The sequence below is a fragment of the Nannospalax galili genome, unplaced genomic scaffold (genome assembly GCF_000622305.1).
Source record: "Nannospalax galili isolate Female #2095 unplaced genomic scaffold, S.galili_v1.0 scaffold180, whole genome shotgun sequence".
Classification (NCBI taxonomy): Eukaryota; Metazoa; Chordata; class Mammalia; order Rodentia; family Spalacidae; genus Nannospalax; species Nannospalax galili.
This window is the reverse complement of record NW_008348199.1, coordinates 5115103-5132950: the sequence shown is the minus strand read 5'-3', so window position 1 is coordinate 5132950 and position 17848 is coordinate 5115103. Positions and strand designations below refer to the sequence as shown.

At 43.4% G+C, this 17848-nt stretch overlaps 1 protein-coding gene across 2 annotated transcripts in view; it reads right to left on the bottom strand.

Moving 5' to 3' along the window:
- The window catches only part of Slc25a17 (solute carrier family 25 member 17), a 43928-nt gene that overhangs the window by 6952 nt on the left and 19128 nt on the right, over positions 1-17848 (bottom strand). The window contains exons 3-7 of one of the 2 annotated variants that reach the window (XM_008844823.3): positions 17429-17495; positions 15406-15557; positions 2958-3074; positions 573-718; positions 395-490 (exon numbers count right to left, since the gene is read on the bottom strand). In XM_008844823.3, the coding sequence (XP_008843045.1) occupies positions 395-490; positions 573-718; positions 2958-3074; positions 15406-15557; positions 17429-17495 (578 nt within the window). The remainder of the gene's footprint in view (positions 1-394; positions 491-572; positions 719-2957; positions 3075-15405; positions 15558-17428; positions 17496-17848) is intronic. The other variant, XM_029569140.1, reaches the window with a different exon arrangement.

Below are 17848 nucleotides of genomic sequence, written 5' to 3'. Positions count from 1 at the left end.
AAAAAAAAAAAAAAAAAAAAAAGTGCTCTGGCAAAGTTAAACCATTAATACTCCTGAGTGAACTAGAGGTGTTAACCTCGGATTCTGTAAAGGATAATGTGCTCTGTGGCACTGGGCTAACGATGTGAATGAGAAGGAACCATGCTTTCCTGGGGTCCTCAAATAGTACATAGGGGCTTTCCTGAGATAAAATGTTACCTAGGAAATTCACATGTAAACATCACCCCACACCAAACTGTAGCAACTGACAGGCAGCCTGGTTAGCAGCATAACAAACACATGGACAGGATGGATGGGCATCTTGGGCATGCCAACTGCATTACTGCTTTAGATAAAGAGGCTATGTGTTTTAGAGTGTCACTGGACTCCGTTTGGGAAGAACCCCAACACTCACCCTTAGAATTGACTGTACTGTCTGCATGGGATAGGTGACTGTGGTGGCAATCGCTTTGGCTATGGCACCGATGATGAACACATCCAGAGAAGAGAGCTAGAAAGCAAAGGATGAACTGTTTCAATTCAAACACGGTAGCAGACGCTATTATTCAGCTGCTTTCAAAATTAGAGATTACCTTTGTCCGCTTCTTTAGAAGCTGCCGTTTTAAGCCTTCGTAGAACATGAACTGGATGGCAGGATTGAAGACCAGCAGCAAGGAGGGAAAGGTGCCATTCCACAACGCCAAGATCCCTTCATCTCGAATGATCTGGTGGAAAGCATCTAAGCAAGAAATCAAGCTTTTGAAAAAGCACCGTGACAGTGTCCTAGCTAGGAAAGACAAGGAAAGCTCTGCTCAAGTGCCCCCAGAGTACAGACCTTCTTTCTAATGGTGGCATTTTAGGGGCCAGTTCATTACTCAGCTACGTTTGTGTTTGTTTTGAGAGATGGTCTTGCTGTGTAACCCAGTGTGGCCTTGAACACTAACTAGATCATCCTGTCTCAGTCTCTGAGTGCTGAGACTACAGGTATGGACCACATACACTTCGGTTAACTACATTTTGATAATAATCAGAATGTGGTACCGAACTCTACCACAGGCATCTCTACCTGACAATCTGGGTTTTGAAGGCTCAACTGTTACCAACACCCAGAACTCTGTCTTATACAGAACTGTAAACTAATAAATCTCATAGTCCAATATAACAAAAGATAAGATCTTTTCCTGGAGTCCACTGCACAGAATTTGATTTATAAGAAAACCACTGTTCTTGTTACGTGGAGAGATGCATGAGAAAGGACAGCCTGGCAGGGTGGTACTATTAAAAAGCAGAGTTAGGTGTGGTGGCACACATCTTTAGTCCAGCACGCAGAGGCAGGGGCAGGCCAATCTTCATGAGATCAAGGCCAGGTCTAGGCCAGCCTTGTCTACATTGCAAGTTCCAGGCCATCTGGGGCTATAGGGAGACCCTGTCTCAAAAAACAAAACAAAACCAAAATAAAAAATAAGAAGCAGAAATGTATGGTCGCACACCATTACAATCCCAGCACTTGAGAAGCTGGAGCAGGGGACCAAGACTTCAAGGACAGCCTGGGCTATATAGTGAAACACTGTCTTTAAAAATAGACATTCAGGCCAGGTGTGGTGGCGCACAACTTGGGAGGCAGAGGCAGGTGGATCTCTGTGAGTTTGAGGCCACCCTGGTCTATATGGACCATGTCTCAAAACAAAACAACAGCAACAAAAAGTACATGTTCAAAGTCACCAGATACTAATCTGGTAACTTTATCCAAAGACAACATTAGGGATAAAAAAGTATAATACTCTTCAAAAATATTAAGTTGGCCTGGGTGTGGTGGTATACACATGTAATACCAGCACTCTGGAGACTAAAAGGCAGGAGGGTCTCAAGTTTGAGGCCAGCCTCGGTTGCATAGTGAGACTGTCTCAATAGTAAGTTGGGTATTGTGGTTCACAATCTCAATGCTTGGGAGAATAAAGCAGGAGGATTGCTATAAATTTGAGGATAGCCTAGACTACAGTGAGTTCAAGGTCAACCTGGAAAACAGTAAAACTCTGTCCCAAAAAAAACTAAAACCCTCGGGACTGGAGAGATGGCTCAGCAGTTAAGAGCACTGACTGCTCTTGCAGAGGACCTGGTTTCAATTCCCAGCACCCACATGGTGGCTAACAACTGTCCTGTCTGTAACTGTGTGTGTCATGCCTGGCTACAGGAGGATCAGAAGTTTAAGCTTATCCTCAGCTTAATGAGTGTGAGGCCAGCCTACGATACTGTAGACCCTATCTCAGAAGAAAAAGCAAATGAAACACTAAGAACCCAAATTCTACACACAGACACACACACACAGACACACACACACACACAGACACACAGACACAGACAGACACACACACAGAGACACACACACAGAGACACACCCACAGAGACACACACACAGACACACACACACAGACACAAACAGACACACACACAGACACACACACAGACACACACACAGATAGACACAGACAGACACACACACAGAGACACACACACAGAGACACACACACAGACACACACACAGACACACACACAGACAGACACAGACAGACACACACACAGAGACACACACACACAGAGACACACACACAGACACACACACACAGACACAGACAGACACACACAGACACAGATAGACACACACACACAGACACATACACAGACACACACACAGACACACACACAGTTTTTTGGAGCAGTATGCCTCTATTTCTTGTCTTGGGCTCGTCAACAGGTAAGGGCATTACGGGGCTATCCTCTTGTGTTTCTGTCATTCTTGTGAGAAGAACATGTTCAGGGCTGACCCCAGGAAGAGAGGCTGGGACTCAGCTGTGGTCAGCCTGGATAGATTCCCTAACCACAGATATCAATGCTAACAACTTCTTGCTGAAGGCTGCTAGGATCTGAGGTCTGCTGTGTAGCTTTACTGTTCAAACAGAACACAGCCTAGAGACACTTACCGATGATACCTTTGTAGTTAGTTGGTATAATGTCTTCATTCCGAAATTTTGCCCCTTGCAGCTTGAGTCTGGTATTTACCACCCACAGTGGAGTTGTCAGCAACACATTTACCACTCCTTCAAAGGAAAGCAGGAAGGAGAGAGGAAAGAGCAATGTTCTCTATTACTCTTTGCTGTCTTAGTCACATACCGGCATTCCATTTACATACCGGCATTCCATTTACACGTCTGCCACTGAAGTCAGGTGAGGTTTGTCTTTGGCCAGGGTGCAACATATGCCACTACTGTCAGAAGCAATTTGGAAGCTTGACTATAGCAAAATGCTGGCGGCAGCACCTCTTAACAAGAGAAGGGCAGTAAATTTCCTCACACAACAAGAGCAATCATCTAATTTTTATAGCATTCAAAGTAGCGATTTGGGGCTGGAATATGGCTCAGTGATGAAACGCTTGCCTGGTACATGCAAGGCCTGGTTCCATCCCCAGAACGGCAAACAACAAAACACAAAGCTACCCCCCCAAAAAAGTAGCAGTTTTGATATCATTTTAAATACAATTTTTAAATAAGAGCTTTCGAGATACCATGCTAAGGTCATGACAACATCAGAGAAAACAGAACTGCCACCTCTCATGTAAGGAGCTCACAGGATTCTAAGTGGGTGTGGATCGGGTACAACAGGTGAGGGTGAGAGAACATGGTGACATTTCAGTGCTTCAATAGGGACCAAAAGCACACAGAAGTGTCCCTCATCACTTAGAGGATTAGGACAGGCAGGCAGCAGGCAGCAATTGTGAAGTGTCACAAAAACCCCAACAGCTCCTCAAGCACCGTGATCCTCACAAGCACAAGGATGGGTCTTGGCCCCCCAAGGCTGCCACAGAGCAGAACATGGTGAGCCAGGTGCTTCTTTGAAAATACAAGGTTCCAACTTAACACCAACTTGAAATATTTAAATGTTCCTCATCACTCCTAAAATGGTTAAAAAAAATACCAACATAGGATTGCAACAAAATGACTGACAAATGGTACATTATGTGTCAACCAACACACAGGGCACCTTCTGGCCCTAGCTGTGCTCTGAAACAAAAGGATACATTCCTAAAGAAGGAAAAGGATTTTTTTTTTTTTTTTGGTTAAAAGTCCTTTAAACACAGAGAAAAAATTGTTTTCATTTAAGGAATCTCAAGACATCCTATACAGAAATCAGTTTAATCAAGGATATACCTTGGAAAAACAGCCAAGACTCAAATTTTATTTGTTGCACACAATTACAAAAGTATACTTTTTTCTGCCTATCTTTCAGGAGCACTGTACAAGCCAAGTTCTCAAAACAAAAGGCAGTTTCACATCATTTTATGAGTTGTGCTTCTATGGCCTGACATACTACCTAGACATCGTCCCCAGTTCTGACTCACTACGTTCATACACTGTCACTCAAGATGCTTATCATAATCTAAAAAGGCCTGGCCACAAAGACTCCTGCCAGTCTCATTTGTAAAAAGCACCAAGACAGGATAACGACGTAAGTCCATCTGCCCAGACTTCGAAAGGGATGTCTACTTCACGTGAGGCACACTCCACTTAATGTAGACAAACCAACAACAGGAAAAATTAGGCGAGAAAGCGATACTGAGCAGTCTGCTGCTTTCCTTTTCTCTTCTCTTCTCTTCTTTTCCCCCACCCTCTCTTCCTTTCTTTCTCAGATAAAGGGAAGACAGGAGAGGTGGGACCAAGTATTGCAAGCTCCCACAGTTACCACAGAAAGGCACAATGTGCGTACCTTCCCGAACAAATGAAACACATTGCCCAGTAAGCAAATTCTTTAGAAATCCAAATACCCTTCACACTGTATTCAAGATATAGGGATCTACAAAGCACTTGAGAGGCAATGCCACCAAGACTGAGATTTAGCCGTTATTTAAGGTTCTGTTTTCACAACTCTGTTATTAACACAGGAAGGACTGAAAGACTCTAAGAACAACATTAAGTACAAAGTGCACTACAGGATTTAAATAACAGAATACAAAGTCCTCATGAAAACATGTATTTCAAAGCTTTTTATCTGAGAAGTTCAAGTATTTTTTTTATCCTCTATGTCAAAATGGATAGTAGTATTTTTTCGCCACTATAATTTTATGAAATCTGGGGGAAAAGAAAAAGACACTCAAAATACTTGACAGTATCACAAAAATTAGCAACTTACATAACCAAGCAAATGACAACATTCTAGTGAGAAGAAATATTCCTGACTGCTGATTCCAATTCCTCATAATGTGACATGCTGGAGCCTACAGAAAGCACATGTAGCAAACTCCTGCTGGTTACAATCTGTGGGTGCTACTTCAGCTCTGAGACAGGAGTACTAGCTAATATTTCACTTACCTAAGGGCAAGAGGCTATTTTCCCATTATTTATCCATGGACCTACTTTTATTCTTTTTTTTTCAGTGACAAATCACTTGTAAGAAAGCAGAATTAAGACTAAGAGCTGTAGAACACATAAAAACTACTCACCCATTCATGGAACATCACCCCCAAATCCAGCAGTCTATTCTGCTGATTATTTTTAAATTTAGGCCCTTGGAGACTGGGGGATGCTGGGAGAGCTCCACTCCTTTGTCCCTCTAAAGATGAGACCATCACTGAGTTTCATAAACTGAGATATCATAGGAAAGAAAACTGGGGAATGTCACACCTGGATAGACTGTCACAAGCTGCTGATTACCTCCCAACCAACTCACTTTCAAAGAGAATCATGTACAAACCACTCTTGGTCTCTGGGCCCGCTCATTCTCCCTAATAACCAGTTGCCACCCCTCAAAAATTCCCTCTGTCTCTCCACAGGTACCAAACCTCACTGCCTGTTGTGTAACCACTCTGCATGTTATGTCACAGGCTGCCTCCTGTACAAGTTAATAAATTTGTATGTCTTCTCCTTGTTAAGTTGTCCACTGTCAGGTCATTTAGAAAAACCTTTTGAGGGTAAAGTAGCTGTCCCTTCATATCACACAAAAAGGACTAACTGGAACATAGCTTTTTACCTCTGAAATCTTAAAAATCGTTTTAACAACAATGAGCCTCCTTTGTTAAAGAGGAAAGATGAAAATGCAGTGTATTAATTTGATATGCATAGCTAGGAAGATTTACAATGACCACCGATAAAAGAAAATGGCTAAGATAAAAAAAAAAAAAAAAAAAAAAAAAAAAAAAAAGGCCAGGTGTGATGGTATATGCCTTTAATCCCAGGATTCAGGAGCAGGAGGTAGAGGCAAGCGGATTTCTGTGAGGTCAAGGCCAACCTGGTCTACAGAGCAAGTTCCAGGCCAGTTGTGGCTACAGAGTGACCCTGTCTCAAACCACCCCCAACTCCCCCCCCCTCGCCATATGAGCGAGAGGACCTGAATTCAGAGCCTTAGCACTCACATAAAAAGCTGAGCATGGTCTGTGCCTGTTACCCAGTGTGTGTTCTGTGTGTGTGTGTGTGTGTGTGTGTGTGTGTGTGTGTGTGTGTGTGTGTGTGTACAGAGCAACAAGGAGATCCCTGGGGCTGACCACTAGCCTAGGTGAATAATGGTGGCTCCAGTTGGAGAGCTACAGAGGAGGACATGGTGGAGATAAGGGAATAGGTGCAGTGCTCTAGAGGATGTCTTCTGTGGCGTCCACACACATGCATGCCCCCCCCACATACATACAATAAATAAGTATAAATACATTAACTTTAAAAAGAGAAAGAAAATGGCAAACCAAGCTTGGGAGACTAGAAGATCGTGAGTTCAAGGCCAGACTAGTCGATAATAGTGAGCTCTTGTCTTAAAAAGCACCCCTCCAAAGAAAGGAAAATGGCAGGTCAAAGCCACAGATTTAACCATTTGACTTCCTAGGAAGGAATGAAAGACACTGTACAAGAACAAACCTGACTGCCTAGATTTAAGGCAGAAGCAGGAAATACATTTTGAACTCTCCTAACAGAGGCAACTGGTATTCAAAAGAATTGCTGCCAAAAATGATGATTTCATAAAAATGGAAAGCACTGCCTTCATTTAAGTTATTCGTGATGTTCTATTTCTAAATTCTTCCCCAGAGTGTTTATAGGCTGTCTTCTGTGAAAATATAATAAATAAAAATACATTTCTAAGTTTTAAACAGACTCTGAATAATAATAACACTGTTCTTAATTCTCCTCAGAGATAAGGAAGCTCATTTCCACAGTGAAAACATGAGGCCCACAGGGAGAGGGAAAAGGCTGTTCTCATTATTGTAAGAATGGGTACTTATTAGGCTACAAAAACATGTTACCAGGAGAAGTTTAAGACTCACAAAAGCAATTCTCAAGAAATTCTGTACCATTAGAAAGAGAAAAGACTTCTATTGGAGAATCTCAGCATTACAAAGTCTAGTAGTATTCTTAAACTCAAGGTTCTCAAGTGTGACAATACTGGATGTGGGGTGGCTGAGTCTTCACTGCATGTGTGCTATTGCATAGGATGTTGTGGAACACAGCATGGTCACAGGTGTGATGTCTGACATGAGCCTGGGCCTATTAACATTCCCTTATAGAACTGGGGGAGGGTCCTTCATCTCAGACCATAGTCACTTCCTCCCTCTGTACCTCCTCCCCAGCTGTATGTGACTCTGCCCAGCTATATGGTCTCAGGAGGGGCTGGAATAAATGCAAATCTGGCCAAAGGGGGCACTCCATTTATGCAGCTCTTAGGAAGCAGCCGTCCATGCTGGGGTTGGACTTTTTGGTGACATAGCTGTTTGGGGGTCACCCACTACCCTCTTCTAAGTAACTTCTCATCTATGCTACTCTACGTAAACCCATAAGCTATTTGCAAGCTGCCTTCCTCTGTATGGTAACATGCCATGCCTCCTGCCATATGATTACAGGGACACCTCCAAAATGGCTGATAGACAAGAGAATAATTGTAACCCCTTAAAGTAGCAAATGGGGGACAGAACTGAAAGCAGATTGTAACATCAGCTGGGTGACAAGACATGCAGCTAAGGTTCAGCTGTCTACCCATGTGAAGGAGACTTACAGTGAGAAAAAGACAGGGGAACCTATCTTTTGCACTAGCCTCTGTATGGGCAGGAAAAGTGGGGGAAAAGGAAGATGAAACAGAGGCTGTGGGCTGGGGCAGGCTGAACAGATTAGATCCGTGTGAAATAGCACCTCCTGGATTCCAAAAACTTGGAACCTGAGAAGAACTGGACAATGAGAGAGCAAGGTTCAAGAGACAGATGATAATCCTCATGGTCTGACTTCTAATACAGAGAGAAAATCTATGATTCAGCTGATGGGGGGCTTCACAATGGCCCATGTACAGGAAACTATGACAATCAGGGAATATTCTGCCTTTGAAATGCTTGACTTGAGAAAAACTCTGGTGAGACTAGGCACATTCAAGATGGCCATAGGCAAGAGAAAGACTTTTAGAGATATATTTTTTAAAGATTTATTTATTTTTATTTTATGTGTATGAGTGTTTTGCCTATACATATGTATGTGTACCACCTACATGCCTGATGCCTGTAGAGGTCAGAAGAGGGCATCGGATCCCCTGGAACTGGAGTTATAGAGGGTTGTTAGCCACCATGTGGGTGCTGGGAATCAAACCCAGGTCCTCTTCAAGAGCAGCCAGTGCTCTTAATGACTGAGCCATCTCTCTAGCCCTGAGAAAGACTTTTAAACAAGAAATGAAAAGAGCCTTCTTACAGCCTGGCTTGTTAAGTTGTAGGACCTGGGGGCAGCTGGGATCAGTCTGAGTGCTGTGGAAAAAAAAGAAACTGAGTACTATAACTAGTCATCTGTCCTTGACACCAAGGCTGCGTAATCTGAGGGAATAAGAAGGAAAACAGTTCCTGATGGACTGGCTCATGTGAGCCATTAGGGAAACATGAGTTATTGCTGGCTGAGGTTCTCGTGGATACCAGAGACTAGAAGACAACAGAGAAGGAACAGGCATTACTAAGTGAACTGGTCATGACAGAGGTGGTGTTGATGCCCAGTACACTGGGCCTGACAGGGCTATGTTCGTAGGAAGTTAATTCAGGAGAGGGGTTCCTGAGGCCATGCCCTCCCTGAGTATCTACAGGCAGTTAATGGTTGCTAGGGGAGGGAGAGACATTTTCTTCAGGGGTGTAGCAACTAGTAAGATGCCCATGTCCCATGTAAATAACCCCTTGCGCATGCTCCTATAAGCAACTCTAATGAAACTTATTGCACCAAAAAAGGGTCGGGGCTAGGGAGATGGCTCAGGGTTAAGAGCACTTGCTGTTCTTGCAGAGGACTCAGGTTCAGTTCTTAGCACACACTGGACAGCTCACTACTGCCCGCAACTTCAGTTCCAGTGGGTCTGACACCCTCCTGGTCTCCAAAGGTACTATACACATATCATACACACATATACACTCAAGTACATACACATCAAAAAAAAATAAAAAATAAAAAATAAAAGCTGGGTGTGGTGGTGCACGCCTTCAATTCCAGTACTCTACTCGGGAGACAGAAGCAGGCAAATCCCCATGAGTTCAAGGCCAGCCTGGTCTACATACCGAGTTCGAGGCTAGTCAGGGCTATATAATGAGTTCCAGGTCAGCCAGCCAGGGCTACGTAGTGAGACATTGTCTCAAAAAACAAAAGCAACAGGACATGGTGGTGCACACCTTTAGTCTCAGCACCTGGGAGGCAGAGGCAGGTGGATCTCTGTGAGTGCAAGGCCAGCTTGGTCTACACAGAGAGTTCCAGGTCAGCTGGGACTACAGGTAAACTCTGAGTCAAAAACAAAACAAAACAAAACAAAAACAAAACAAAGTAGAAGAGGGTCTACTTGGGAAGGGGAAGCAGTTCAGAGGGAGTGGGAGGAGGATGAGAGGGTTATGGCAGGTAAACATAATCAAAATACATGTTAATGAATTCTTATGTATAATTAGTATATACTAATAAAAATATGAAGAAAGTTAATTCAGCCAGGACCTTGGGACTGGTAGAGCTTTAGTGACTTTCCTGAGCCCCAGAAAGCCTGGCAGATCTGAGTGACTTAGATCAGCATATAAACCAGGTTTGTGGAATGCTCAACTTAAGTCATCAAGAAAGGAAGAGAAAAAGAAAGGCAGACAAAAGGGCCGATTTGGGTCACTCAAAAGCAAATGTGACAGAATTTATGTCCAGCCTGAGTTCCTAAGGAAGAAAAACTTGATAGTCAAATTCTCTGCATGTGAGGTTTGAAAGCCTGAGCCACAGTCCGATGAAGGGCTAAGTGACAGAGCAGCACAGGTGAGAGTGATGTGTTGTCACCCCTCCGAACAAGCTATGTGCATTCCTGTCCTGCCAAAAAGAGGAAAATGGATTGTTCTTCTAACCACTGGATCTTTGAGTGGCCAGGTGTGGTCAATAAAGAGGCAAAAGCCGAAGGGCAGCTGGGAGCCTGTCAGAGCCTGGGGTGTCTGGGTGGTGGGATGGCACAGCAGGCAAGTGCACTGGCTGTCGCTCCCCCAGGTGGGGCGAACAGCACAAGCTAACCCCATTTAGTCCCTGGTGGGAGGAATGGGGGGGGCATTTGTGGCAGCCCCACATTAATGCCTCGGGGGACATGACAGTTATGGAGAATGACTGTAGGGTAGAGAGCTAAACAATACAGCATCTCCCATTCACACCACACCCAACATCCTTCTCTGCTTCTTTTTTTTTTTTTTTCTTTCGTGTGTGTTATATATGCATGGCCGCACATGTGTGTGTAGGTGCATGTGAGTGCCTGTGTGTGAAACCTGGATGGTGACATCAGGCACCTTCCTCACTCACCCTCCACTTTATTTACTGAAAACAGGTCTGTCACTAAACCTAGAGCTCACCAACTCTGGCTAATCTAACTAGTTGGCGTGTCCCAGGGATCCCCCACCCAGCTTTTACATGGGTGATGGGGTCCAAACGCCTATCTTTTGTTTGCTCTAAAACACTTTATCCACTGAGCCAACACTCCTTTTTTGAGGAAACAATGGATGCCAGTGATAGACTTATTGGCCCTTGCTTATTTTTCTTTCTTTTAAAAATATGCTTTTGGGGCCAGAGAGATCGGCTCAGCAGGTAAGAGCTCATTGCTCTTCCAGAGGACCCGAGTTCAGTTCCTAGTACCCACATCAGGCAGCTCACCTATAACTCCAGTTCCAGGGGTTCTGATGCCCTCTGGCCTCCACAGGCACTTGTTCAAATATGGTACACATAAACAAACTCTCTCTCTCTCTCTCTCTCTCTTTCTCTCTCTCTCTCTCATAGATGGTGGTGGTCCTTGGGAGATCCTGCCTACCCTCTGTAAAAAGGTTTCATTATATAATGCTAGCCTCTGGGTCTCTTACAGATTTAGAAAAGCATCTGAAATACATACAAGTACACCTAAACTACTAAAGACTGGAAATCAGTCTGCCATGGGTGCAAGGGCCAGGCACAGTCTATCAATGTAAAACAGCTGCAGGTATTTGGGATGTTCTTAAGGTACTGCTACATCTTATACCCAACCTTGCTCAAGTTGCCCATTCTTTGTTTAACTTGATAAAAAGGGGCTTCATGTAGGATTATAAAAGAAAAGCTCAAGAGGCTTTTGAGTAAGCTAAGAACCTTCTGGACAGGCTAAACAGCTGTGTGCCCCACTACTGCAGTGCCTTTTTGTGTTGGAAATTACTAGCTCAGAGGACTGCGGCTAGGGGCTATGATAGAAACTTGGTATAAAGACTAGAACAGCAATTGTCAGCTGCATATAAAGCACTGTCATAGGAGCCCAGCACTGGCATCACTTCAGTAACAGTGAAAACAGCTAATCCAATTAAAGGCTGGATTGAAAGCTTTCTGGCCAAGCCTCTTTCTGGGGTGGCAAAGAATCAAACCCAGCCAAAGTGGTATGCATACTTATAGCAATGTCCACAGCTCTGTCACCAATACCATGCATGCTGTGATAGACAAGGGTCCATGGAAACCACAGAACCTCCTCCCTTACACATGCCTGAGATGAAAGTTTAATTTAAAAATTAAGCACACTGCCGGGCATGGTGGCCCACGTCTTTAATCCCAGCACTTGAGAAGCAGAGGCAGGCAGATTTTGTGAGTTCAAGGACAGTCTGGTCTCTGGTCTACATAGTGAGTTCCACGCCAGCTAGGGCTACAGGGAAAGCCTGTCTCAAAAACAAAGACCAAAATAAATAAATAAATAAATAAATAAATAAATAAATAGTAAGAGATTAACAACAATAATAAGGACAATTATAATATTCTGTAGTGTTATTTAAAACATGATTTATTCCTTGCATTTTCCATTTAATGTTTTTTAAAGATTTATTTTATATTTTATTTATGTGGATTTGTGTATGCTTGCATGCGAGCAGTGTACATGTGTACAGGTGCCTATGGAGGTTAGAAGAAGGGGTTGGAGCCCATGGAGCTAGAGTTGCAGGCAGTTATGAGCCACCGGACATGTGTGCTGGGAACTAAACTCAAGTCCTCTCTGTAAGAGCAGCAAGTGCTCTTAACCAATGGACCACCTTTCCAGTTCCCTATTTAATATTTTTGCTTTTTGTTTTTTTTAAAAAAGTATGAGTGTTTTGCCTGCATGTATGTATGTACACAACATGCATGCAATGCCTACAGAGTCCAGAAGAGGGTGTCGGATCCTTTGGAACTGGAGTTACAGTTGTTAGTCACCATGTGGGTGTTGGGAACTGCACCTGGGTCTTCTGGAAGAGCAGCCAGTGCTCTTAACCACTGAACCATCTCTCCAGTCCCCAATATTTTTGGATCACAACTGACTTCAGATAGTGAAAACTACAGCATATGAAACTTTGGATATGGGGAGCGAGGGAACTACTGAATGTCTATGACCACCTGAGTGCCAATTGCTATCAAGCGGGCCTGAACTGTTTCCAGGGCCTCCTAAGTGCTCTCTCCTGCTTCTTCTTTTGCCCCCTTCAAGCTGAATTTACCACAGCAGCCAGTGTATTCATGTTAAAACACAAGTGAGATCACATCACTTCTGCTGAGAGGCTCCAATTACTTCTTGTCTCAGAGTAAAAAGTCCTCCCCTGTCCTACAAAGCATACTCTGCAGTCACACTGACCTATGTTCTGTTCCGGAACACTCCTAACACGCTTCTGCCTATCCATCTTGGTTTCCTCTGCAGTTAATTCTCATGCTGTCTAAAATGGCACCTTTGCTAACCCTGAACGCCCTTCTCTACTTAAGTTTGCCATGAACCCTTCTAACATACTGAACATTTGATTTACCTTATTTATTGTCTTTCTTACATACTAGAGTGTAAGCTTCATGAGGACAGGTATTCTCATTTATTTATGTTACCACTCAGAAAATTCCAGTGGGTTTAGCCGCTATGTCAGGCACCACATATTTATTTTATTATACCACGAAAGGACTCCTACAACTCAACAATAGTAACTTGATTAAAAAAAGGCCATGAACTTGAAGAGACATTTCTGTAAAGACGATATACAACTGAGCAACAGTGCATGGAAAGATAGCAGCAGCAGAAACACACAAGTCAGACCACAACAAGACATCCCTCACACCTGTCACGATGACTTCATAAGACAGACAGTAACGGGAACCTATGTGTCAAGATCACTGGAACTGTAAACAGGACAGCTGCTATGGAAACAGTGTGGCCACCCTCCCCTATCCACATACAGAAAACAGGACTACTATGAGAGATCAGGCTGTGCTCTACCCGAGGTTACACCATAATGTGGAAAACACTGGCTTCCCTGCCTTGGGAAACATCACTCTACAAGCAGCATTTGACTCAATCTTGACTGTAATGCAGAGGTAGCTGACGACACACCTCATGGTGCATCTAGACATCACAACCTGTCGAACACCACCCATGAAGTACAGACTGATAAGTAACTTATTTCTTTAAAGCAAAAGGAGTACCATCCTGCAAACTTATCAAAATAGACTGGACCATGTGAGCACACATCAGAAAAGACAGGCCACAGAACTTACAAACATGTCAAGGAAAGGTGCAACACCCTCACCTGAACCCCATAAAGAGGAGAACACCTAACACTGTGATGGCTACTAATGGGTCATCCAACCATCCAGTGTGTGTGTCAAAGAACTAGAACAGGCAAGAAGTTCCGACTGTCCCAAGGACTTTCAGCTCAGCTTTTGCCCCACTGCTGACACAGCTGACTCAAACTGTCACCTGTTAGTCTATGAGTTCGCCTACCTGGACCTGGGCCTGCACCTCACTTCCACAGCCTCCACTTCTCTGCAGCTTGACTCAACTCTGAGGCGCGGCTCAAACCTGTGAACCTGCAGCCCGGTTCTCCAGCAGGGGCATGCCCAGCAGCTCTCCCACACGCTCATCAACACCCTACCCCAGACATTTTTTGCATCTCTATCAGCCTTCTGCCTCTACCTCTTCAACCTAACCCATTCTTTAATTTACACACACACACACACACACTCACACACACAAACACACACACACACTCTCACATACCCCCATTACCTGTGATCTGAGAGTCAGTATTAGTGGTGAAGACTGGAACAAAAGAGTTTGTATTTGTCAACAGCCAGCTACAGAGGGAAAGGGGGCAACCTGGCAAATTATAGCCAATGAAACCAACAGAGCTTGTAAAGCTGTTGTTATTCAATAAAGTCTGACATTGAGGAAAGACACAAATGTGTCCATCTATGTTTCTGACAGTGCGCTCATGACAACTACATATGACCCAGCAGTGCCACTTCTGGATATACACACAAAAGCCCTGAGAAGAGGCTCTCAAAGAAGTGTGTGTATCCCACATTCATGCATCACTGCTCACAACAGCAAGAAGCGGAAGCAGCCCATGTATCCATCAACAGACGAATGGATAAACAGAGAAATGTACATTGAATGCTACAACATGGATGAATCTTGGGAACATTATAGTAGGTGAAACACAGGGAGACAAATATTGTATTATTTCACTTACACAAGGTAGCTAATGTAGTCAGATTCTTAAAGTCACAAAACAGAATGATGGACAAGAAGGAATGGGAACTGTATTTAAGGGGTGTGGAGTCGGGTTTATAAGGTAAGAACGTCCTGGAGATCAGTTTTATAACAACAGAAATATATTTCACACTACTAACTTAACTTAAAATGGCTAAGATGACAAATTTTATGTTATATGCTTTTATCACATTAGAAAAAAAAAGTCAGAAAACTGTCTATATTCTCTGCAGTACTATTTTGTGCTAAAATAGACACTTTGTAGTTATATGAACGACAGATCAATATTAAAATACAAAGACTTTTTTTTTTTGGTCTTTTTGAGACAGGGTCTCCCTGTAGCCCCAGCTGTCCTGGAACTCACTATGTAGACCAGGCTGGCCTTGAACTCACAGAGATCTGCCTGCCTCAATATAAAGACATTTTATAACCAGAAAACCTTGTTACCTGCAACAAATCCAACTACCAGATCTTTTCCAGTAGAAGAATGTTGACCTTTGACCCATACTGCTTTGAGGCTATTGAAAGTGTAGAAATAGACAAAATTGGAGCAGCAGAGACTGGAAATAACTGGAAACCACCCTCGATATGGTGCCAGGCTATGGAAAAAAAAAACACAATAAGCAAAGTAAAAGGTCATGGACAAAAGTCACTGGAAACCATGAGAGAAGTCTGCAAAGGTCTAAATGTAAAACGTTCTTCCACAGGCTTACATATTTGAAGAGTACATAGGTCAGAAATGGTAAATGTGCAGGCAATGCTGGAGTTGAAAAGTAATTGTTTGGAACTTAATGGTATGTTTAGGAAAGAAGAGCCGGGCATGGTGGTGCATGCCTATGATCCCAGCACTTGGGAGACAGAAGCGGGAGCATCAGGAGTTTAAGGCCGACCCCAGCTGCACAGTGAGTTTAAGGCTAGCCTGGGCTACAACGAGACTGTCCCCCAAAAAATCTAGAGAAGAAATTTTGATAAAGAGCAGGATATTTATGATCTAGAAGGATCTCCCTATAGAGTACTTATGGTTGCAAGAAAAGAAAAATTATTAAACAGTAGCTAAGTCAAATGTCAGAAACTGTAAGTAACCAGCAAAGAGCCGGTGGAGAGTGTATGAGTCACTGAAGGATACAGTACTACCCATGCATTCTTCTTGAGGGAGAGGGGGAGGGGGAGGGGGAGAGAGCTTGATCTCATGCTGCCTAGCTACCTAGGCATTCAATATTTTGATCAAGAATGCATAACCCAATCTAATCATGAAGAAATATTGTGTAAACTTAAAATAAGAGTCATTCCTTTTTTTTTTTTTTTTTTTTTTTTGAGACAGGGTCTTCCTGTAGCCCCAGCTGTCCTGGAACTCACTATGTAGACCAGGCTGGCCTTGAACTCACAGACATCTGTCTGCCTCTGCCTGTCTCTGCCTCCCAAGTGCTAAGATTAAAGGCATGCACCATCACGCCAGTCTTTTTAAAAATATTTCTTACTATTTTTATTTTATGTGTATAAGTGTTTTGTCTGAATGCACACACCACATGTGTGCAATGCCCATAGAAGCCAGAAGACAGTGTCAGATCCCCTGGAACTGGAGTTATGGATAGTTGTTAGCCACTATGTGGTTGTGGAAATGGAACCCGGGTCCTCTGAAGAACAGCAAGTGTTCTTAACTGCTGAGCCATCTCTCCAGCACCAAGAATTCTTCAAAAGTGTCAATGTCACAGCCTGGCGTGGTGGCACATGCCCGTAGTCCAGCACTTGGGAGGCAGGCGGATCTCTGTGAGTTCAAGGCCAGCCTGGTCTACATAGTGAGTTCCAGGACAGCTGGGGCTACAGGGAGACCCTGTCTCAAAAAGAAAGACAAAAAAAAAAAGCTTTGATGCATGTAACATATTTAAATAACTCTGAAAAAAATCACAAGTGATATACATGTATGTGATAAGGACAGAAGCAGGAGGGAGAGTGCAAGCACAAAGGCAACACAGTGGGAGACGTGTCAGTAAATACAGGGAAGCATACAGTGGTGCTCTTTGTACCAATTTTAGTTTTGCAACTTTTTGTAACTCTGAAATTAGTTCAAAATACAAATTCAAAACAACACACATAAGTATGCAATCTGGATGCAACTAATGAGAACTAATCCAACTTTTTTTCTTTCTCCTGTGATATTTCGATTGAAACCAGCCCTCATGAAGGCTAGGCGAGTGCTCTGTCAATGAGCGACATCCTCACCTCCAAAGAAAGGGTAAACTGCTGCTTTACTACACATTAAACAAAGTGCTCATTTCCTAGAAGGCGCCATGGTCAAAAATCAAATGGGTAACCACAGATTTCTAAGGAATTAAGAGCATGCATGCATGTATGAAGCAGGCAATCATAAACTCACAGCACTGCAAGCCTGTGGGAGCTGGGCCTTCAGATGTGCTGGGGCCTATGCTCTAACAAGCTGCTCTGACAAGCTGTGTGGGGAGGTGGTACTCACAGGCCTTCTTCTTTAATAATCTCCAGGAGCACCGTGTGTGTAGTTTTTGACTTTCTTTTTTCATCAACTGTAAGGACAAAGAGTGCATGTTTAGACTTCGGGAATTATTCTCTCCAGTTTCAACAAGTTTGACTAAAATGCCATCCCATGACCTCACCTCACCTGTGCATACCCATCCTGTTCTCTGAGCTCCCTACTTTGCCTCAGAGCCTCCAGTGTGTCTAGCCAATCACTTATTTCCCCACTATGGATTCCTTGGATTTCATCTGTGGTTCAGAAGGAATTTTAACGCAAGCACCAATTTCCATAGGAAAGCAGAAATGTCATTTCTAGCATGTAAAAAAGTGTTCTTTTTAAAAGATTTATTTTATTTTTAGTGATGTGCATAAATATGTGTCTGTGTTGGTATGTGCATGTAAG